The following is a 23,578-nucleotide window of genomic DNA, read 5'->3' as shown; positions in this document are numbered from 1 at the left end:
TTTTTTTATTTTTAAAGAATAATACTTAATATAGTGAAATATTTTTTATTTATAAGAAAGACTTGAATTCATATTTAACATAAAAATTTGAATATGTTTTCAACTTTATTATAGATTATATAAACAATTTAAAACATTGTTACCATGAAATGTTATTCAAAATTTAAGGTACAATATTATGTACATAATAATTTTATACAAACAATTTATACTTAGATTTATTTCTAAATTCAAGTGATATAATATTAAAATTGCTGAAACTATTGAATTATAATTATATATAAGAAAATGTGTTTTTTATTTTCCATTTTATAGAATCAACAATGTAAAAAAATTATCTTTTGAATTATTATTATTCTGAATTATTTTTATTATTAATTAATTATTAACTGAAATAATTAAAAAATAATGAACATTTTTTGCATATTTGACATTTTCGGTTAAGTGATAACTTATGTGACATTTATTTCTCATAATTCTGCAATATTGAAATATATGCTTAATATATTATTTCAAATTGTGAACTAAATAAGCTGAATCATAATTCCTAAACTAAAATCTTCATTTTTCTTATTAATATTGGACTAAAATAAATTACAGCGCCAAATTACATAAAATATTTAAAATTTTAAAATTTCAAAATAATTTTATATCCAGAAGACAAAAATAGTAAATGTGAATAGTCAACTTTCAAAAAAAAAAATATTGAAAAAGTAAAAAAAAAAGAAATAAAAACCACCCGTCATTAAAACCAAAAAAAAAAAAATTTTTTTCTTCTTCGTTAATTATTTACAGTTTAAACAGTGACGCATTGTCTTGCATTTCAATGTGCGAGTGAAAAGGAGACAAAACAATAGCTTTTAATATGAAAATAAATGTTTTATAGAATGAGTCAACTATATTTTAAATATCTTTTTTTGTTAAAAAAGTAAAATGGTGGTCTTATGTGTGTAATACAATCTTTTTGCTTCTGATGTGAAAAAAATTTTTTTAAAATATTTAATAAAAATTTTGGACATTAAAGTGATTAAAATTATATTAATTATATACATTAGATATTAAAGAATATAAAAAACATAAAATATACTTAAAATTTAATAAGAATTTAGTGAATTTTATAAAAGAAAATAATAAAAAACTCAAATTGTCGTGATTCTTCTTTTGTATTGTGTTTGAAGAGATTTCTGATTTTTTTTTCTGCTGATTTATTTTTATTATGGTGTTTTTTGTGATTTTATAATTTTTTTTTTTTTGAGTGGTTTTTCCTGCCTATTTAAATGCATTAGAAATTTGTCAAAAGAAAAGAAAAGAAAAAAAGAAAAAAAAAACATAAAGCATTAAAAGAAACAAATTTTGTTTGACTTTTTTTTTTTCATTTTTCTTTAATTTACAAAATTTTTCTTTTCAATCCGGAATATAAAACAGTGGTAAGAAATTAAAAAGAAAAAATTTAATTGTAATCGAAATTGAATTTTAAAATATTTTTAAATTTAATTTGTTCGTCCTATTTAGTTTCTTAGTACATAATTTTTTTTTTCTTTGTAATTAGGGTTCCCTCTACCATCAAAGTACTAGAGAAAAAAAAAATCAATTTTTATTAGATTTCCGCTTTGCTTGGCACTTGACTAATTAGTGCAAAAAAAATGGAGTCCTTTTTCTTCCTTTATTTACTTTGACTCTCTTGGTGCATACAAAATTAAAAAAAAAAAAAAAAATCGTGTTAATTTTTCTCAAATCACAAAAAGGATCAGTTAAATTTAATTGAATGAAGAGAAAAAGCAAAAAGGCAAAAAAAAAAAAAACGTCAGAATAAGAAAATAAAAATAAAAAAGGGGGAAACACTTGTGGTAGTCTGAAGTCGCAAGCGCTTATCTTTTATATCCTTGTTAAATAATCATTTTTTTTTTCGTACTTTGCTTCTTTTTTCTGATTTTTTCTTTGTCACAATCTCTACATAAAGTGATGGCGTAGGATTAAATGGATTTGCATTTGAAAAGTAGGTAAAAGAGATAAATTTTAATATTGTGCTGTTTTTTTTTTGCTGCTTATTTTTTTTTTTCTATTCTAGTTTCTGTTTAATTTTTTCATAAAAGAAAACATCACTTCTTTTTTGAATCAGCAACAAAAGATGATAGTCAAAAGATGATTGCAATATTTTTGGGGGGCTCTAAATATTATAATTAAAGTTATTAATTATAAAATATTTTTCATCATAAACAGCTCTTTTATTTAAAATTAATATTGTGATTTCAATCTAAGAGTTTTACGTTCAAAACCTGTAATAAATGTAATTTCAGTAAGTTAGAATAAACCTTGACTTCAGAAATGCAATAAAACTGTCTTGTTACCCAATTCAGCAATTGCAATTCATAAGCTGAATTGTGTATTAATACCGTATTACGGTAATTTTGAAATTAATCTTTATGTCCTAGAAGTACAGTCAATATAGCGTAACTTCCTCATAAAATTTTAATTTAAAAGTATATTTTCAATATCATAAAATTTGATGTATCGAAATTAAATGAAATAACCATATTATTATTAAAGGTTGCCCTCCTAAAAGTGAAGTAAAACAAATTCTGACTTAAGTCTTTTAAATATTTTACTCTTCCCCTACTTATTGCCGATTTACTTAAATTCTTCACTAAAATCTTTACTATCTAAGTACTAAAAATCAGTTTAGTATCAAATGTTTTTCAAAATACAATTTCTACATCTTATGCAAAAATATCGAAAGAATTGCAAATTAACAATCATATAATATGCTTGCTTCGGTTACCTACTTGTTTAGTGTTTAATTACCTTAAAGTAGTTATAAACGTAAAAACCCTAATACGCACCTTCTCAATTTCCTAAAACAATATCATAAAATAGTAAACCTAAAACTAATTATTAAAAGTATTTAGGCGTTACTTAATATCAATTGATGTTGAAAATGAATGTTAAAATACCTGCCACAATAATTTTAATAATATTTTTTTTTCCTTTAGCACATTTTTCTTTTTTACAACTAACAATATAATTTTATTGTTATATAGACTTAAAATCATAATAACAATGGAAAATATCCTTTGCTGTTAATAAAAACATAAATTTTATTACATATTATTTACGTGTACCTACTTACATAGGTACATAAATTCTTAAAAGGTAAAAATTTCAAAATGTTTGCTAAAATATAAGTATTTACTAAGATAATTAAGTAGGTAGTTATATATATGAGTAGACTGGTACATATATGTGTGTCTATTTTGTCTTACCAACGTTTCGAATTACAAATTTTAATTGTAAATTTTAAAAATGATATTTGACAGATGCAACACATTTTTTTTTACTTAGCTCTTTTTTTTATGTTTCCTTTGTATTATGATTTTTGGGTTTTTGTACTCCAGCTAGTACGTTATACATACGCTTATGGAATTATATAGGTGTTTAAAACATAAAGAGGCGCATCTCAATATTTCATAGTTTTCGTTTTTTTTTTAAGGTTTTATTCTTTGTAAATTTATGTTCATATTAAGTATTCACGTAGTCAGATAGAGTTCTGCGGCGGGGCAAATATCATTATTTTGTCAAATGCTTCAAAGAACTGTATTTGGTACAGTTCTGTATCTGTACAGTTCTAGGTATCTGTATTTTAATATTTAGTAATTAAAATTAGAATTAATTATCTCAAATAAATGGTCCATATGGTAAAAAATACGACTATCTTAAAAAATTACTCATGTTTCTTTAAATAAAATGCTCAAAATTTATAGATTCCAAATGCAATTTACAATTCATGAACTCCAAATGCAACTTACATACTGATAACATTAAATTATGAGTTTTGCTTGAATTATGAAACAGAATATAAATTCACAAGGTATTTGATACAGAAAGTGGTGTGACTTATCCTTAAGGATCTTTTCAGTGTCATTTATGATTTTAAATACTTGATAATATAATCAGATTTAATAATTAGAGTTTTACACAAATTTACATTTGTACGGTAACGAAAGTTTCGTATTCTAATTACCTTTTCTAAAATCAATTATAACATTATCTACTTACAAATTAAAATTTCTCGAACATCTAAATCTATTTCTTAAGAGTTATTAGATTTGGCTAAAATTATTGATTATGGTACTATTACGATATTTTGTTTCGTTAAATATCTCGTTAAGTACGACTTTCGGAATTATCCGATATTAGATTTCATGTTCAATCTTTTAAGATTTTTATACTTAAAACTTATCACTAAGTAACTTACACAAACAATTGAAAATTTTTCCTTATTTCAAAGTAAACTTTTACAATTTTCAAATCAAGATGACAACTTCAAGATAAAAAAAAAAATAATAAGTAATGAAAACTCGGTATATATATAAAGATAATATAACGTATGCCTTACTTATAAACATTATTAATAATAGATTATAACACTTAATTTTACAATTAATTTTTTTTTAAAACAAGCAATTTTTTTATATTATTTTAAAATTGATTATCACTTGAGATAAGAAAAATATTTTCATTACCCTATAATATTTAAGTGATTAATTGAACCTGTTGAGAAAAAAAAAATATTTTTTATTTTTAAGACCTCTCGCTTCCATTTTTAAAGTGAATTACAATGATTTAAAATAATATTTCAATAAAATGTTTATAGAATGATTATAAAATAATTTTATTTTAATTTTGCTCTCTTAATTTTTCAGGAATGCTATTTTTCAACAGTGATACACAGAGAACAGTTGTAAACTGGATTTATTGTGTTCTTAAAGGGTAATGGCGGCCTCCACTCAAGGAGAAATAAGAGTGGGTCCCGGCCACCAGGTAAACGATGTCTATGTACGTAATTCACAAATCACGGTAACAAATTATACAGTCAAAATTTTGTTTCAATTAAAAAAAAAAAAAAATTCAAAATTATCTCAATCTATCGATGAGAAAAATAAGTGAATACGGTGATATATACATATATATATATATATTTACAAAACATAATAGACTTTTACTATTTTTATATAAATGCTTTTATTATATATTATACATATATATATATTTATTTATGTTGGATTGCAAATATAAATAAAAAAAAAATATATATTTTTAAAACTCTGCAATCACACACCTTTTATAAAACATATATGTAAAATGTTTTCAAAATATTTAAATTTTTTTTAATTATTAATTTTCCAATATTGTCATTTTATTTTTATCTTGTTACAAAAGTTAGTTAACAAATTCAGAATTTTACAAAAACTATAATAAAGGGTCAGTTCAGATCCTAATCTCAGGTGGCTTTCGAGCGGAAAATTAAATTTTTTGGGTTTTTTTTTAATAATCCGAAATATAATACTTATTGAACTGATGCATCATTGAAATGACATTCTGCAAAATCGTTGTCGATTGCGAGTAAATTGTGCAAAAAACGAAAATTTTTCGGGGAAAATGGAATATTATGCTCATTACAATAAATTTTCAAATTGTCATTTCCTGCTATAGATTATTTATTTCTAAGATTTTTACATATTTTTGTAGTACTAATTTTCTACTGTTTATAAAAGTACCAACCTATACAATAGGCCAACAAGGAAGGCCCATTGACAACCATCAAATTAACATATCTATTCGAGAAAATGAAGAAATCATTTTGAATCGAAATTAAATTCAAGACTAATAAAATGCTTGGATTATTTTCTAGATCAAATTTCAATTTAATTATAGCAAGAAAATTAAAAAGTTTCGAGTTTTAAACTCTTCTAATCTTATTGAAACAATTATTTTATTTAAATTACAAATATTTATTCATTAAAAATACTTTATTTTCGAAAAGTTATTTCAAGATTATGATAGAATAATAATTAAAATACTCGAAAAATATAAAATGAAACTGAATTTATTTTAATTATCTTGATTTATGTGGTAATTTTTCATTTCTAGAAATAATTTAAACAAGATAAAAATATGAAAATCCATAAAATAAAATTATTTTTGTTTAATTAACTTAATTTTTTTCTGTATATTTCATTATACTTAATAGATTTCAATTTTAAATTAATCACTCTCTTTCTAATATTTTAAATAATCTACTTAAATTATGTAAAATGGAAAACATTGTGATCAATGAATAATTGTAATTGAATTAAAAATCTTTTTAGAACAAGACCAATATTCAATTTCAATTTAAAAAAAAATATGTAATTTTCCTTTTGTTTTTACAAAATTAAAAATATTTTAGTAATGTTTTTATATATAACATTATGTGAAAATTTCAAAAAATAAATTATAATAATGCAAAATATACAATAATAATAAATATATTATGTTTTATATTTAATTCTTTGAAATAGATTGCAGAATTTTTTTTAACTCTTAAATAATTGTTGATTGTTAATTGGCATCACAATTCGAAGTATATTATTTGTTATTTTGATAAAATGAATTTTGAAAATTGAAAATAAAAAAAAAAAGACAAATTAGGATGAATCATGCATTTATTTATTTATGTTCATTATTCATATACTTATTAATTTTTAATTTTTATTTATTTTCAAATATATTTGTAATACATAAATATATTTAAGCTGTAAAATTGCTTTTCCACAAAATATAACAAAGTATATTAATAATATAAATGTTCTTTTAAGTAATTTTCATTTTTAGTATTTTTTTTTTCTTTTTTAGGTTTATTATTTTGAAATAACGCTTTAAAATATGATATTTTTAGCTATTGGAAATTTGAATATTGCCCATTATAAATAAGATGTTCAAAATAATAATAGATCCCGAAAATATAATATTTGAATGGGATACTATTCGAGGACGAAAAAGAATTTCAAAATGTTCAAAAAGATGAAAAATCCAAAACTCTTGAAATTGAAATTTTCTAGTTATACGGAGCTGTTTGATTGTGACTACTACTTAATGAATACTACTATTATGACTTAGTCTTCAAATGATACTTTTGAAAAAATATAAATTTTCAAATTGACATACTTTGCAATTTATTATTTTGTTATTTCAATTTGATTAAAATTAATATGCGCAAAATTACTAGAATTTGTGTATTCATAAATTTTTATTAAATGCCCTCCCCGTTCACGAATATACAATAAAATAAATCGAAAATAATTACAAATCAGATCATGAGTTTAATGTCAGTATATTTGGTCCTTTTAAAATATAGTAAATTGAAGATAATTCATAACTAATATGAATTTTAGAATTCATGTTGCAATATTCAAGGAAACTCAATAAAATTCATATTTGTAGTCATTTAATTTTTTATTAAATCTGATTTTATTTATTATTTTATTTCATTTATTTTAAATTTAATGTATAAATGTTTTAAATATATTTTTTATATCATTACTGTTTATATTATTATTTATATCAAAATGCATGATTCACCTAAAAACTAGTATAAAACAAATTTTTTACACTCATTTATCATTCATTTAGAATTAAGTTCAATTTAGTAGTTTTTATGTCCACCTAAAATGACATTTGAACTCGTATTAAATGATTTTTTGTTAAGTATTTTTCAATACTTTACATGAATATTATAAATAGATAAGTATTGTGTTTAAAAAATTTTAGTTTAATAGTATTAAAATACTTAGTGATCATATTTCTAAGTTATTTACTATAAAAAATGTTTGTATTAATTGTTCAAATGAACTTTTTTTGAAATCCAAAAAATATGAGTTCAAATGTTTTTTTTGTAGAAAAATTTAAAATAAATTTTACTTCTCTTTATAACCAAATTACAATGAATATTATAATAAAAATAATAAAAAAAAAAACAATATTAACAAATTTTGCATTTAATTTTATGGATATTTAATAACAAATCAGGCAAAACTGCCCGATTATAATCCAATTTCAAGTTTTCCTGTTGACAAAGAATCTGAAAGAGAATTGGAAGTATCTCGATGGAGTCCTGGTATTGTTTTAGATGGGGATCTGTTAATGTATTTAAGAGCAGCGAGATCTATGGCAGCATTTCAAGGTAAACAAAAATTTAAATTTGGTTTTGAATTTTATTAAAAATCTTTTGTGCCACTCAATATATCATGAATTGTATAGGAATGTGTGATGGAGGACTTGAAGATGGTTGTTTAGCCGCAAGTCGTGACGATACTACTATAAACGCCCTTGATGTTGTAAGTATAAATGAAAAAAAGTTAATATGTTTTTGTACGTAAAATATATTATGTACACATAATTTTTTTATTGCAGTTACATGATTCCGGTTATGATCCCGGTAAAGCTTTGCAAACTTTAGTTAAATGCCCAGTAGCAAAAGGAATTGATAAAAAGTGGACAGAAGATGAAACAAAAAAATTTATAAAAGGTTTACGTCAATTTGGAAAGAATTTTTTTAGAATACATAAAGATTTATTACCGCATAAAGAAACACCAGAATTAGTTGAATTTTATTATTTGTGGAAGAAAACTCCCGGAGCTAATAATAATCGTCCGCATAGACGCCGACGACAAGGCTCTTTACGTCGTAATCGTGCTGTGACACGTTCTAGTAATACACCTCCAAAGAAAGAAGAAGACACAATTGAAGCCCAAACAGAATCAAAACCTTCACCGATATCCAAAGAAGAGAACAGTTCGTTAACTGAAGACGAAGCTAGCGAATGTGATAGTGATTCAAGTCTTACCAAAAGTAATAAATATCAATTTAAAATATATATATGTATAAATATGATTTTTAAAATTATACTAATATGATTTTTAAAATTGTACTAAAATGATTTAATTTAAAATTGTAAAAATTAATGTTGTAGGGGATGAATCGCCATCAAGAATGAGGACAAGGAACAAACAAGGAACAAAGGAACAAGTGGCCAATGGTAAGAGACCAAAACGAGGTACTGAAACTCCAGAAGGCGATAATCCAAAAACACCAACAAAAAATGACAACAAAAGAAAACAGGGTACTGGAAAATCCGATACACCAAGCAAAAAGAAACGATCCGACATTGATGGCGCTGAGGTAACAGATGATAAAGATAAACGCAAACGAGCAGATGTAAATTTTACATTTAATCTGTTAGGAAATTAATTTTTGTTACTATAATTCTCCTTTTTTTTTGTTTTTCTTTTTTTCATTTCGATTTTTGTACAACAGAGCCCAACGGAAAGTTTGAATTCGGACAGCAGACCAGACTCTGTTATTGACGAAGGTGAAAATACAAATGATGCACCTGATCAAGCACCTTTAGTTAGTAATTTGAAAGAAAATAGCAATAATAGTATTAGCAACGAAGATAAAAATACAGTTGGAACTACTGTCAACAGTGCTGTTAATGAAAATGCAAATTCAAATCCGGATAAAGGAGTTACTTCTAATACAGAAAATCCCATATCTAATACACTTAATACACATGAAGAAGATGCAAATCATCCTCTTAGTGTAAGACAACCCAGTACGAAACCTATAGAACAAAAAGGTACTGAACAAATGCCAGCTCAAAACACAACAGTAACTGAAAATAGTACAACCGCAATTAGTAAAACAAATGTAACAAAAGAAAATATTGAAGAAGGTTCAAATACAAATAATTTTGTTTCTAAGGATGTACAACAACAAGAAATATTAGCAAAAATTGCCAATATAAAACAAGAAAATATACCACAACTGACAACAGTTTCAGGTGCTTCTACATCAACTGCACCTTCTTTGAACACACCTTCTTCGGGTGATTCTAATATAAATATAAGCACAACGAATGTTTATATTAAAAAGGAACCAAACGATGATGCACCTTTAGATGCATCATGTAACCAAAATAGTAATGAACCTCAAGATTTAAAAGTAAAAATGGAAATTAAACAAGAGGATACCAAACCAAATATTAATCCTTTGCAGCTTCCAATAGGATCTCAAACACAAAATCAGCAACAATCGATCACAGCCATTGATAATAGTGTACCTCTTTCTTCGAATATTAACCAAGCTTCAACTGTGGAAGCTCAACCAAAAATTGAGAACACCAACTTCGAATGTCAAAAATTAGGTAGTGAAGTGAAATATCCAAATAGTGAAGCAGACATAAAATTCAGCGAACAAATTAAGTTACAACAAGATGGAAATCATCAAATGAAGTATAGTACTCAATCGCAAGATATAAAATATCAGTTGCCACATTCAATGGAATCTTTGAAATATCCTCCAATATCATCAGCAGATATTTCGGCTGGTGCTAAATTTGATGTAAAATACAATATCGACACAGGGAAATATTCGAACGAGCCTCCAACAAGCAAGGGATATTCAGATCCAATAAAAATTCCTGATATTAAAGCATATCATAATGAACTCGCTGCTGGAAAATATCCACCCATTTCTATAGCTGGTGGGCACATTAGTGACGCTCAAGTTCAAAGTTTAAAATACCCGCATAATATGCCGCCAACTTTAATATCTGGCCCGGACGCTCATAAATTTATGTCTGATCCCAATAATGCATTGATTGGAAAAAATCATTATTCTCAAAGTACGCCAATCTCACATGTTGAAAGTCAAAATATTGGACCTAATCATCCATTAGCAAGATCACCTTACGATTCAAGTATAATGGTTAAATATGGAGATCCTATGACAAAATATGGAATTCCTCCCATGGGACCTGGTCAACATCAACCACAAGATTTAAAATATCCCCCGCCGCTTCCACCTGGACCGCCAACTTCGCAATCCAACGAACAGTCATTTAAATCGTATCCTGGCGAAAATTTAATAAAAAATTCGCCTTATGGAAATCCTCCAAATTCAGGTAATAGTGGGGAGCCTCCACCAAACAGCAAGTATCCTCCTTCTGAAAGTCCTTTAGACGCTTCTTCTTCAGCAAGAACAACACCAAATCAGGATAGTCAGGGAAGTAGTAGTAATTCGCAATTCCCAAGCTCTCAACATCCTTCACCGTTGTTGCCTAATGTTAGCAACGCAAATCATCCAGGAATGCAACACTTAATTAGCAGCCACCCAGGTTTACCACCTAATTCTCTTCCCTCACATCACTCAATGGTGTCTTCTGCAAATCCGTCACCGGTTTCTACCCCGAATTCAATGACGCAAACATCGGCAGGATCAATGCTTTTGCCTCCCCCAACAATGTCTTCAGTAGCTTCTTCAGGGTTACATTCACAATTAGGAGGACCACATGGATTATCAAGTAGTCAAATTCCTACATTGCACAAACCACATCCAGAAATGCCAGTTGGGCTGTCGTCTAATTCAATTTTACACCATCCCGGTTTGACTTTAAGCTCGGGAGGTCCGGGATCGCATTCGAATTTGCCATTAAGTCACTCTGCTTCAATGAATAGTCATCAGGTGGCATCAGTCCAAAATCGGTCTCCGTCACCTGCACAAGGACCACCACAAAGATCCGGATCCGAAAATATGTCAGGAAATCAAAGTTCAATGCGCGATTCCAGAGATATTGTCCAATCACAACATCCTCAGCCACATTCTGTTCCGAACACAACTGCAGGATCAATTCAGCCTTCAAATACTCCATTAATGTCACATGCACATAGATCTTCTCCTTTAACAGGATTAGGTCCGCCACCACATTCAGCTGCGTTGTTGGGCCACCCAGGAGGACCAGTTGGTGTTGGAATACCACTTTCGCACCCAGCTCATCCAGCACATTTATTACCACATACAATGAGTGGTATACCACCCCACGCAAGTCATCCAGCTCACTTATTACCTCCTTCGATGCAAATTGGAAGTGGGCCCTTACCGCTTATTAATACAATTGGTAATAACTCCAGTGGTTCCAGTAATATTAGCAGTAATAACGAATCTTCCGCGGGCAGAAGATCTCCGTTGCCTCCTCCTTCATCATCATCTTCGTCATCAGCGCCCCAATCTAATAACTCTATACCCTCATCAGCCTTTAGTCGTGCTAGCCCTAGTGTTCAAAATAGCTCGGGAAGTTTATCAGGACCAATACCATCATCAATTGCAAGCCAAAGAACGCAATCGCCTTCGGCGCAAAACTCGTCTTCTGGTAGTAATAATAGTATGAGTCGTGTAAGTCCTTTACATCCTGTGCCGCAAAGTCCTTTGGGGCATCATCCATCTGCTACGGCTTTATCTGCAGCAGCCGCTGCTGTAGCCGAAAGGGATCGACAGGCTTTACTTCGTCAACAATCTCCACATATGACACCACCACCGGTTTCAACACCTTCATCAATGATGCCAAGTCCGTTAAACAAATTATATGGTGCTCCACCTTCACAATCATCATCTTCTCAAAGTCAAAGAGGTTTGTATTTTATTTTTACTTTCAAATATTAATTTAAACTAGTCAAAATGAAAAACAATTTATAAATGTAAATACATTTAGCTATAGCTTCTGGAACTTCGCCACCGCCACACCATCTGAGACCTGGTGCCTCTCCACCTGTTATTCGCCACCCACAAATACCTCTACCTTTACCATTAATTGGACCAGGTCCCGCTCCTGGGATTCCTCCAATGGGTGTTCACCCGCAAAGTCCTTACCCACATCATTTATTTCATCCATCAATGTTATATCCCCATCATCATAACCCTTTTAATTCTCCATACCCATATCATCCTTATGGACCTGCAGCCGGTTTTGCAGCTGCTTATATGAAGCCACCTCAGGCGGGAGGTCCTCTAGATCCAGCGGTAATGCAACATCATCAAGCGTTGGCTGCAGCTGCCGTTGGTAGAGAAGAAGCAGCTGTAGTAGCTGCAGCTGCCGCGCAAGCAGATAAAATTCGAGCAGAAAATGCGCATGCTCAAGCTGCCGCTGTTGCAGCGGCCCAACATCAACAACATCAACAACAACAGCAGCAGCAACAGCAACAGCAGCAACAACAACAGCAGCAACAGCAACAACAGCAGCAACAGCAACAACAACAGCAGCAGCAACAACAACAACAACAGCAACAGCAGCAGCAGCAACAACAGCAACAGCAGCATCATCATCAACAACAACAACACAAAATTAAGCCGCCAACTCCAAAAACTCCACAAGGTGCAGGTAGTGGTAGTAATAGTTCAACACCAACTGCTGGTCCATCTCCGTATCAACCACATCCATATCCCTCACCACATCATCCTGTTTTTCAAGATAGTTTGTCCAGTAAACCGCTTACTAGTCATATGGAAGCTTTAAGAGCACATGCAACATCGGCTAGTTTATCAAGTCACCATCCATCAGAACCATGTAAGCAAAGATATTTATATTCTCTCTACTTAATTTAGATATTAATATTCTAGTATTAATATAATTTGAATATTAATATAACCAATAACTTTAATTTTTTAGTGCCTATTGAAATTGAACCAGATCCAGAACCTGAAATACCAAGTCCGACGCACAATATACCACGAGGACCTAGTCCAGAGGCTAAACCAGATGACACAGAATGCCATCGTTCTCAATCTGCAATGTATATCAGATATATAAGACTTTTAACATTTTTGTTCTAATTATATTAATATTCTAGATTTGTACGACATATTGATCGGGGTGATTACAATTCTTGTACAAGAACTGATTTAATTTTCAAACCAGTTGCCGATTCTAAATTAGCTCGCAAAAGAGAAGAAAGAGATCGTAAATTAGCTGAAAAAGAAAGAGAAAGACGACAGGTTCTTATAAAAAAAATTAATTCAATCCTTTTTGCATTTAAATTGAATTTTCTTTATAACAGCAACAACAACAGCAACAATTGCAACAACAAGCACAAGCGCAACAGGCAGCGCAACAAGCTAAAATGAAAGCTGAAATAAAACCTCCATATACCGATACACCGGCATTAAGGCAATTATCTGAATATGCCAGACCCCATGTGGCGTTTAGGTAAATTAATATTTTTCAATCAAAGTAATATGTACATACATATTTACTGAAAACTAAGGGGAGAAAAATATTTAAGCAAGAAAAAATTTTGTGTTAATATTTATACAAAACAGAATTAAAATATAGATTTAAAAATAATACTACAAAGATCAATAACTAAACCAGTAGAATTTCATACGAAAATTTTAATATTCAGACTAGAATTCATTATGTGATGCAATGTGTATATCTATTTTAAATCTATATTTTATTTCAAAAAATAAAATAAACTTTAGAAATAAAAACATGAATTCGAATTCCAAAAAGTACGCTGAGTAAATAATTATAATTTATTACAGAAGTTTTTATGTTTAATATTAAATGTTAAATAATTTTTTCAAACTTAATGATATTCAATATTTTAAATGGTTCTTTTAAATTATTGTTTAGTAATATATGGCAAACCTGATTGCAATTTAGAAATATTCGGATACTATTTAACTGAATTTTGACTGTTATTTTTCATACAAATTTTTTACTCAATGGTACATTTAGAATTCAATCATTAAATTTAAATGTGGCTAAAATATTTTCATGAAAAAATGTGTTAATTTAAAATTGTCTTTTGATTGGCATTTCTAGTTAATTTTATTAAATATTATTATTTGTTTTAGTTCAATATTTTGTTTTATTAATTTATTTATTCAAAATTTTTTTACACAAATATCCGATTATAACAAAAATTTTCTAATTGATTATTTTGCAAAATATTTTTGTCACCAAATTCACTTTATATATAAAAAATAAACATAAGAAGATTTCCACATTTTATTTGGAAAAGTTTTTTGACTTAATTGTCTAAAAATGATCATCATTTTAAATTAATTAAAAATTACAAATATTTTGAAACAATTTCAGCCCTGTTGAATCGATGGTAGCACCTTATCATCACCCAATGGGGCCGATGTATAATAGAGAGAGGTATAGTTTATATCTTTTTATATATTATTATTTAATTATTTTTTTTTACCTCGCATTTCATTTTTTTATTTATATTCCAAAAATATAAAACAAAAAACGAAAAAAACATAAATCTGCCTTATATGCATGTAATTCCTAAATATCATCAAAGCCAATTTGTTAAAACTTGCCTCTTAAAAACGTTGTTTATTTAATTGAAAATCATAAAAACAGTCTTTTAAAAGATAAATGAAAACACTTTATTAAAGCAAGTAAAATAAATTTTTTATTCTTATTTAATTTTTATTTTAATTTTTTCCTATTCTTTTTTATTTTCATACGTAAATGTCTAAAAACTCATCGCTTATTAATATTTCATAAATTAATAAATGTTTCTATAATATATATAAATATTGTGTAGTATATGTTCAATTTACATATATATAATACTTAAATAAATCTTTATTTTAAAATTAAAGGGAGCTTGAAGAATTAAAGAATGCACAAGCAGCAGCAGCCGTGGGACAGTCTCGTTTAGATCCCCATTGGATGGAATATTATCGAATGAGGTTTGTTATTTATAATTTATGAGGTAAATTAAAGTAAATTAATCGTTAATTCTATAAAAAGTAAATTGTAACAAATTTTCTGTATATATAAATGAAAATTTTAAATTTATATTTACTAATAACTTTCTGTATTGTTTAAAAATTGACATAATTTATTACTGCCGCCGTTGTAACACAATTATTTTCAAATTAATGTAATTATTAATCAGTTAATTACTGAACTAATTTGATCACGAATTAAATAATTTTATTATATTTAATTTTAATAAATATTTATAATATTTTTAGGGGCATACATCCATCACAATTTCCATTGTATCCAAATCCAGCCGCTTTATCGCAATTAGAGCGTGAACGTTTGGGTATTCCACCACATTTAATGGACCCCGGTGATCCAATGGTAAGTTTGAATATATTAAAAATTACATTTTTTTTGTGAAATATATTATTATTATTACTATACAAATATATAAATAAAAATATTGTAGTGGTTAACTAACACCTCCATCAATTATCAATCGTATTTGAGAAATTGCATATAAACAATAACAAATATTAATATTAAGGAAAATATGTACATATATTTATGTATATGTATATGATTTACAAAAAAAAAAATTAAATCGCTTCGCCTTTTTTTTGTTATCTTTAATTTTAATTGGTTAACATTTAAATTTTTATAAATGGTTTTTTTTTTTCATTGACGCTTAACTCATTTTCGGGAAAAATTTAATTATTATTGTTCTCAATTCTAATAAAACCATAAAACTAAAAAAACTCATATTTGCGCATCTTTAATACTTTGTGTCTGTGTTATTTTTTCTAACAATTAAGATAAATATTTAATAAAATTTATTAATTTTTTTTTTGTGTGTGTTTGTATGAAAATTCGGTGAAAAACAAAATTGTTCATTTTTCGAATCGTGCCTTGTTATGCGCCTTGTTTTGTAATTATTAATTACAGATACGATTGACTACTGCTGGAGAATTTCATGCACATTCTCACACTCATTTACATTTGCCTTCACAGCAACCACCGGAAGCCGGATTTCAGCTACCACGTGAGTTTGTATTAAAATATTACTTTTTTAGAAATTCAAAACCTAAAGTTAAAAAACAAAAATATAAAAAAATATTTTTATATATTTTAATTTTAAAGAAATTCATAATTGGGTTTTGTATTGCTAAGTTTGTATTTATAAAAATTTCTGTTTATCATAAGTTTTTCTCAATTTTAATTTTTCAAACAATAAAATTCTGTATTGATGATTTCTGCACTTTCTTTTTCATTTTACCTTTGTTAAACAAAAATTATTGCTATATTGTTTATTTATTAAAATGTTCTATTTATTTTTGAAATTGAATAATTACAAACAAATATAAATTTAAAAATATTTTGTTTCAGTTTAAAAAATGAACCAACAATATAAATTTCAATTATTTATTAATTAGAATGAGCAATATAGCAATAAAAATTAATGTATAATTACAAAATAAAATAATAAACATATATATCCATATATACGTAATAATTATTTAAAAATTAATTTCTCTTTTTCTATTTCTTTAAAAATCTATTTACTTGTTTGTTAACAATATCTGTTAATATAATAGCGAATATTCCGCCATATCCGAGACCGAATATGCTTATACCGAGGGAGCCACATTCTGATGTTTTATTGAGAATGTCTTATGCTGATCAATTACAGGTTTTCCTTTAAATATTCATATAATTTTTAACTGTCAAATTACATATATAAAGTATTTACAGGCGGCTGAATTCCAAAGGCAATCATCGTTGCATGATCAATACTTCAGGTGAATATAAAATAAATCATTAAATATATTTTGCATTATTCTTAATTAATTTTAAATTTATTCAGTAATGGTTTTTTTTTTATGTAGTTCTAAATTAATCACAATAAATATTATTTTTTTTATTTTAATTTTATTTAAAATAAATGTTTTAAAATTTTTTTTTGTTTTTGTTTGTTTTAATTAAATGTTTGAAGAACAACTTGAATTTTAACTACTGTCTGTATGAAATATCAATTTTATTAAAAATATTTTAAAAATTGCAAATAATTAAAAATAAATGTAATTCGATATCATTAAAACAAAATTGAAAATATCTTTTTTGTTCAATTTTTTTCAAATTCAAAGGTAGTAAATTTATTTGAACGATGAAAACTATTAAAACTATTGAAACTCTTATTATTTTTTTTTTAAAAATGTTTAATTAAATTAATAATGTAAAGCGGTTACCAATCAATTATTTAAAAGAAACTTTTCTAATTACTAATCTGAAACTTATGGTATTTCATATTTTCAGATTAGAAATTTTGTTGTTCTTTAACATTTAGTAATAATTTTCTATTAAAATATATCAAAATTCATTATCATTATTGGACACATCATTGGACACTATTGGTATTTAATGAAAATAAAAGAAAATCGAAATTCTAAAATAACTTGTTTATTTTTTTTTTATATTATTAATTTTCTTTTTTTTAAAAAAAAAATTAATTCTTTTCTGACGCACTATCAAGAGAAATGTAAATGTTTCAAAAGATAGTTTGCTATACTGATTTTATATTTTTTTTTATTAATTTTAAATTTTTCTTTTTTTTTTAATATTAATTTTAGATTAACTGTATTACCCTTTGAAATGGATTTAATAAAGAAATCATAAATTTTTCTTCATTAATTCGCATATGGTGTAATATTCCTCAATAGAAAAGCTGCAATATTGTGTTAGCAGTATCAGAAATTAAAAACTAAATCAAAATTTTGAAAAATACCTTTAAATTGATCAAAAATTGTGAAAGAATCAATTAATATTTTACAATTTGCTTTTGAATTTCAACAATTATATTGTTTACTTTCCATAATTTAAAAAAATGATTTGGTAAATGGCCTGGCCAATCATTCAAATAACATTGCGAAGAAAAATTTAAAACATATGAAGTAAATTTATGATTAATCATTGTTAAATTCATATTATTTTTTATATTTATTTAATTAAATTCAATTACAATTTTTAATTTGTTATTGCATCATAAAAAAAAAAAAATATCCAAATGTTTCTCTATTCTATTTAAAGACAACGGCCCAGATAAACTGAATCAAAATAAAGGAATTGAAATTTTTAAAAATAATGGAACCTTTTATCCCTCATTGCAATATATATAATATATATAATAAAATGCGTATAAGTTGAAGAGTTAGTATGATTTTTTTGTTTTTCTTTTTATTTTTTCCTATAACTTATCTTTTTTTTTTTTACATATATATATTTTTGTAATATCTTTCATATTTTTTAATTCATATGAAATATTTATTAATTTCCATAGTATTGTTTTTTTTTTTATATTAAATTTTAATTTTTTTGTAAGCATTAATTAAAAACAAATAAAACATTTCAATCCAATAATAATAATAATAAAACAATTTTTAAAATTATTTTACCAAGATTATATAATTTAATATTTTTTAATCTTTTTTTTTAAGACAAATTTAAAATAAAAACTTTTGTGCAAAAGTACAAACGTATAATAAATTTTTTAATTAATCAATAATATTATATTTTAAAAATTGCTTAATAATTACTTGTAAGATATTTATTTTTAGATACTTTTGTATATTTCAAGACGAAATCATCTGAATTTAATAAAATATGAAAACTACTAAAAATCTTTTGGTAAAGTAATTTTATAAATTCCAAATGCATCCGAAAAAGAAAAAAAGAAATTGCTCCGAATTCATAATAGACTATTGATTGGCAGTGTACACACTATATTTAATTTTTTTTATTAAGAATTTATTTTAATTTTCATATTTAAATGAATGATATTTTAATTTTATTTTAATACAATTTAGTAATTATAGATATGTAAATGGCATATGTAATAAAAATTTTCTTATTATTTTGTTTCATTAATTTTTTTTTTTGTTTTTGCAAATTTTTCTTTTGGAAACATTTACAATAAATTATATATACAAAATATACTTTTTTGTAATGTTAAAAAAAAATTAAATTATTCATTTTTTTTTACCAACAATAGTTTATAAACGCGTAATATATAAAATATAATTTATGATTAAATACAAAAAAAAAAAGAAACATGACAATTTTCACATTCATGCATTGCTTAACTAATTTTTTATTCGTTTTTTGTTCTTTTTTTTTGATTGTTATTGTTTAAGCTAATTTTATACGAAAAATAATTATAATTTGGTGAAAAACTGCTGTTTAGAATTCCCAATATTGTTATTATTTTAGATGAAATTTTTAAATTGTGTTTTATAAAGATTAATTATAAATTTTTTGAATATTTTATATTATGTATTATTTTATGTATAAATTATTTATAGACGAAGAATTGTTAATCTGAAATAAACTTGTATTTTTAAATATGTTACCAAATTTAAAATTAAATTTTAAATTTAAAATATAAATTTCAAAATATTTAATTAGCAGATTTTTGTAATTCAAAAACCTTCCAAAATAATTCAAAAATTTGTTATTGAAACGATTTAAAAATTAAAATTTATATTTTTAAAAAGGTTTATTTTATTTTATTTTCATATAAAAAAAGAACCCATTTAGATTATCATATCTTTAATTATTATTTTATTTTTAATAATTATTAATTGAAATCTCAATTTAAAACAAGGTTTACAATTTTAATTTTAAAATTAAAATTTTTTAATTCTCAAAATTCCAATATTGGAACTAAACACATTATAAAATATTGTTTAACGTGTTTAATTTAACATACATTTATTATTGCTATTTTTCTATATACGAAATTTAATTTAAAAAATCAGATTAAAAATTATTTTTTCTTTTTTTACGTGAATTCTAAAATGCAGCATAAAACAAATTTGATAAAATAATAAAAAAAATTTTTTTTCGTTTTTTAATTTTATTTTTTATTATATTATATATATTTTTTTACAGGTTTCCAACTTTATAAAATTATATACAGAAAAATACAAAATAGTTGAATTTATTTATACAAATATTATTATATAATAATTGAAAGCTTCTATATATAAGAAAAAAGTTTGGAAATTCTTTAAAAAAAAAAAAAGTAACCAAGTAAAATAAACAAAAAACAAAATTGTTATTAATTTTTAGTTAAGCAAAAATTAAAATAATAATAATAGTTAATATTATCATACAATAAAACTATAAAAATTATTTATTTTAAAATATTATGAAAATTCTTATTTAAAAATGAAATTATCGCTGCCTTCATACATAAAATAATATAACAGATGAATAAAAAAGAGATTTTTTTTTCATTTACTTAATTTAAAAATAATTAAAAAAAAAATAAAAACTTTTTTTATTAAAATCAATCAAATAAAAACTTATTTGTCAACATTTAATTTATTATTAATAAATTAATTAAGACACAATGAATCAAAAACATTAAAGAAAAAAATAAGAAAAATAAAATATAAATAAAATTATAAAAGAAGTTAAAAATAAATCGAAAAAAATCACACTGTCCATAATTTTTTTTTTTTTTATTTTCAAATGTGAAGAAAAAAACGCACAAATTTAATTTTAAAATGACAAAATGAAATAAAATAAAAAACATTTACCAAATTTTTATTTTTCTTTAAAAATTTGCAAAATACAAAACAAACTTTTGCTATGTGAAAAAAAAATTAAAAAACAATAACATTTTTAATTTATTTTTTGTTTTTATCTTTGATTATTGAAACGGACGAGGGCCGAACAACCAGCTGAAAAACTTGTATAAATTAAATATAATTAAAAGAATACTTTTTTTAAAAATAAATAAAGAAATTATTAAAAAAAAAATATGTTTCCAATTTATCCTTGTCATATCGTCAATTTCTTTTAAGAGAAGAGAAAACCAACAAACAAAATATATAAATTTAAATATAAAAATCTAAAATTAAATATTTTCACAAAATATTTTTTATGTTTTCAAATTATAAAAATTTTTTTTGTAGCTAACAACAATTTGTTTAGTTTTATTAATACCAGTAATTATATATTTTTTTAAACGAACAAAATTAAATAAATTTTTTTTTATACTTTTCAATTCTTTTTTTTTTTGTTTTTATTTAATTCACCAAAAATTTTTTTTATGTTATTAATTGTGACTTAAAAATATAAAAAAAAATATAAAACAAAGGAAATTTATTTCCTAAATATAAAAACGCACTACAAAATTAAAAATTCAAAGAAAAAAACATAAAATTTTATCAAATTTTCAAAATATAATTTAAATTTATAAAAACAAAATATTTGTATTTTAAAAATATATTTTCAGAAACTTCAAAAGAGATTAAAGTTAAAAGAAAAATTTATTTAATAAAATAATTTTATTTAAAAGAAATTTATCATCAAATCAAAACGTAAAAATCACAAAACGTAAAAAAAAAATTAAATGGTTCAAATTAACAAAAACAAAAAAGGCAAGTAAACACGGCAAGACCAAACACAACAAAAAAAAAAAAAAAATAAACAAACAAAAAAAAATATACATGCAGCAGAAGTTATAAACTTAAAAAACAAACAAGAAACAAACGGAGAAGACGGGGAATAAATATTTAATCAGACAAAAATGTTTTTTTTTTTTTTTTTAAATTTATACCTGTATATAATTATATACAATAATGAAAATTTATATATATATATATATACATAAATATAAATAAAATGTAAAATATAAAATTAAATTGCAATTAAAAAATAATTAATAGAAAAAATAAAAAAAAAAAATAAAACAAAACAGGCGACATAAATTAAAATAAATAAAATTAAGTGACATTAGTGACAGTCACAAAAATCTTAAAAAAATAAATATTATGAAATTCTCTTGACAAAAACAAAAATAATTTTTTTTTTTTTATAATAATTTATTCATTTTTTTTTCGTTAAATTATTTTGATAATTTTAATTAATTAAAAAAAAAAAAAAAAACAAAAAAAAAATTTAAATATATTATATGTAGCTATTAAAAATAGGGAAAAACAATGATTTTTTATTTTAATTTTTATTTTAATTATTAAATCAAAAATATAGTGAAGAATTTCAAATTAAAAAAAAAAAAAATTTGGTGAATTTATATTGATTTGTAAAATTAGAAATTTTCTTACTTAGAAGTAAATATCAAAATAAATAATTTCGAGCCGGAATGGGTTCTAAATATTTTGTATTTTATGTATAGCCTTTAGTATTTTTTTTTTTAGATTTGCTAAATATTGCGAATTTCTCTTAAAATATTGTGAAAGCGTTTAAAGTTACAATTGAAATTATGTTTTTTCATTTAAAAATTCCTGATTGCAAATATTTTAAAATTTTTATTTTAAATAATGTACATAATTAATTATACATTTAATATTATAAATTTCAAATGTATTTGATTTAGATATTAATGATATAATTTATTAAAAATAAAATGTTACATTCGTGAATACCAAAAATTCTGTGTAAATTCTGGTAAATTAGTATAAGAAAGTTGCAAATATTGATGTCGATTTGTTTATTGAATGTTTAAATTTATTCCAAATTGTGAAAAACAAATTAAAGCTTATTCCTACAAATGTTTTTTTAATTAAATTACTCGAAAATTTGTAATAAATTCTTTATGTAAAATTCGTATGAACTACTTTATAGTCATATTAACTTCAAAATCATTTTCAAAAATATCTTATACAAATACATAAATATATTCAAATTAATTGTATGAAACAGAATATTAAATTAAATGAAATATTTTAATTAAAAATAAATAAAATTAATTGTAATAATAAGTAGCCAAAATCTTATTTAATTGAATTTTGAAAACAATTTTTTTTTTCTTGTTCTTGTTTTGGTGAAATGTAAGTAAAAGCAACATTGTCAAATTTTTAGTATCGGTCGGTATAAGTGCCTTACTACTAACAATTAATAAATTTTCTATACATTTAATATTTAATAAATAATAATTCGTTCCAGTTTTCACGACATCAAATTTTTTTAACATTTTTAATACTAATTAATCCTTGCAAAATTTGAAAATCAATTAACATCATTATGCCATATTATTTTATTTATTATTATTTTACAATATTCGATTTAAACAATAGTTATAAAGGAATTCCAATAATTTATAATAAAATTACGCTTTTATTGAATTGATTTTTAATTACAAACCCGAAACTTATGAACTTGAATATTTCTAA

General features: G+C 24.2%; 1 protein-coding gene across 12 annotated transcripts; it reads left to right on the top strand.

Annotated features, from left to right (window-relative positions):
- Positions 1-1,164: 1,164 nt before the first annotated feature.
- LOC129612546 (arginine-glutamic acid dipeptide repeats protein) lies at positions 1,165-21,773 on the top strand. 12 transcript variants are annotated; one of them, XR_008697248.1, is made up of 19 exons: positions 1,168-1,427; positions 4,701-4,833; positions 7,846-7,999; positions 8,077-8,153; positions 8,230-8,668; positions 8,790-8,998; positions 9,134-12,284; positions 12,366-13,217; positions 13,320-13,443; positions 13,501-13,645; positions 13,708-13,856; positions 14,754-14,816; positions 15,275-15,364; positions 15,653-15,764; positions 16,329-16,425; positions 16,979-17,073; positions 17,127-17,182; positions 18,468-18,587; positions 20,328-21,209. XR_008697248.1 is itself a non-coding variant. In XM_055526209.1 (18 exons), exons 2-18 carry the CDS (start codon positions 4,771-4,773, stop codon positions 20,341-20,343), a joined length of 5,919 nt encoding a protein of 1,972 aa, XP_055382184.1. In that variant the 5' UTR covers positions 1,168-1,427; positions 4,701-4,770; the 3' UTR covers positions 20,344-21,209. The 12 variants fall into 12 exon arrangements, 2 of the variants coding, with proteins under 2 accessions (XP_055382184.1, XP_055382183.1); XR_008697245.1 differs by lacking the exon at positions 20,328-21,209 and adding an exon at positions 21,682-21,773 and having other exon boundaries at positions 1,169-1,427; positions 8,790-9,034; XR_008697246.1 differs by having other exon boundaries at positions 1,169-1,427; positions 8,790-9,034; positions 17,136-17,182.
- Positions 21,774-23,578: the final 1,805 nt, after the last annotated feature.

Source organism: Condylostylus longicornis, unplaced genomic scaffold (assembly GCF_029603195.1).
Source record: "Condylostylus longicornis isolate FDR11 unplaced genomic scaffold, ASM2960319v2 ptg000074l, whole genome shotgun sequence".
Taxonomy (NCBI): domain Eukaryota; kingdom Metazoa; phylum Arthropoda; class Insecta; order Diptera; family Dolichopodidae; genus Condylostylus; species Condylostylus longicornis.
Note: the sequence above shows the minus strand (reverse complement) of the source record. Positions and strands in the feature narration are given on the sequence as shown.

Coding starts and splice junctions, on each gene's coding strand:
- LOC129612546 (XM_055526208.1), top strand. CDS start 4,771: ATGGCGGCCTCCACTCAAGGAGAAATAAGAGTGGGTCCCGGCCACCAG. Junction 9,035..9,133: donor ATAAACGCAAACGAGCAGAT/GTAAATTTTACA, acceptor TTTGTACAACAG/AGCCCAACGGAAAGTTTGAA. Junction 17,074..17,126: donor CTTATGCTGATCAATTACAG/GTTTTCCTTTAA, acceptor ACATATATAAAG/TATTTACAGGCGGCTGAATT.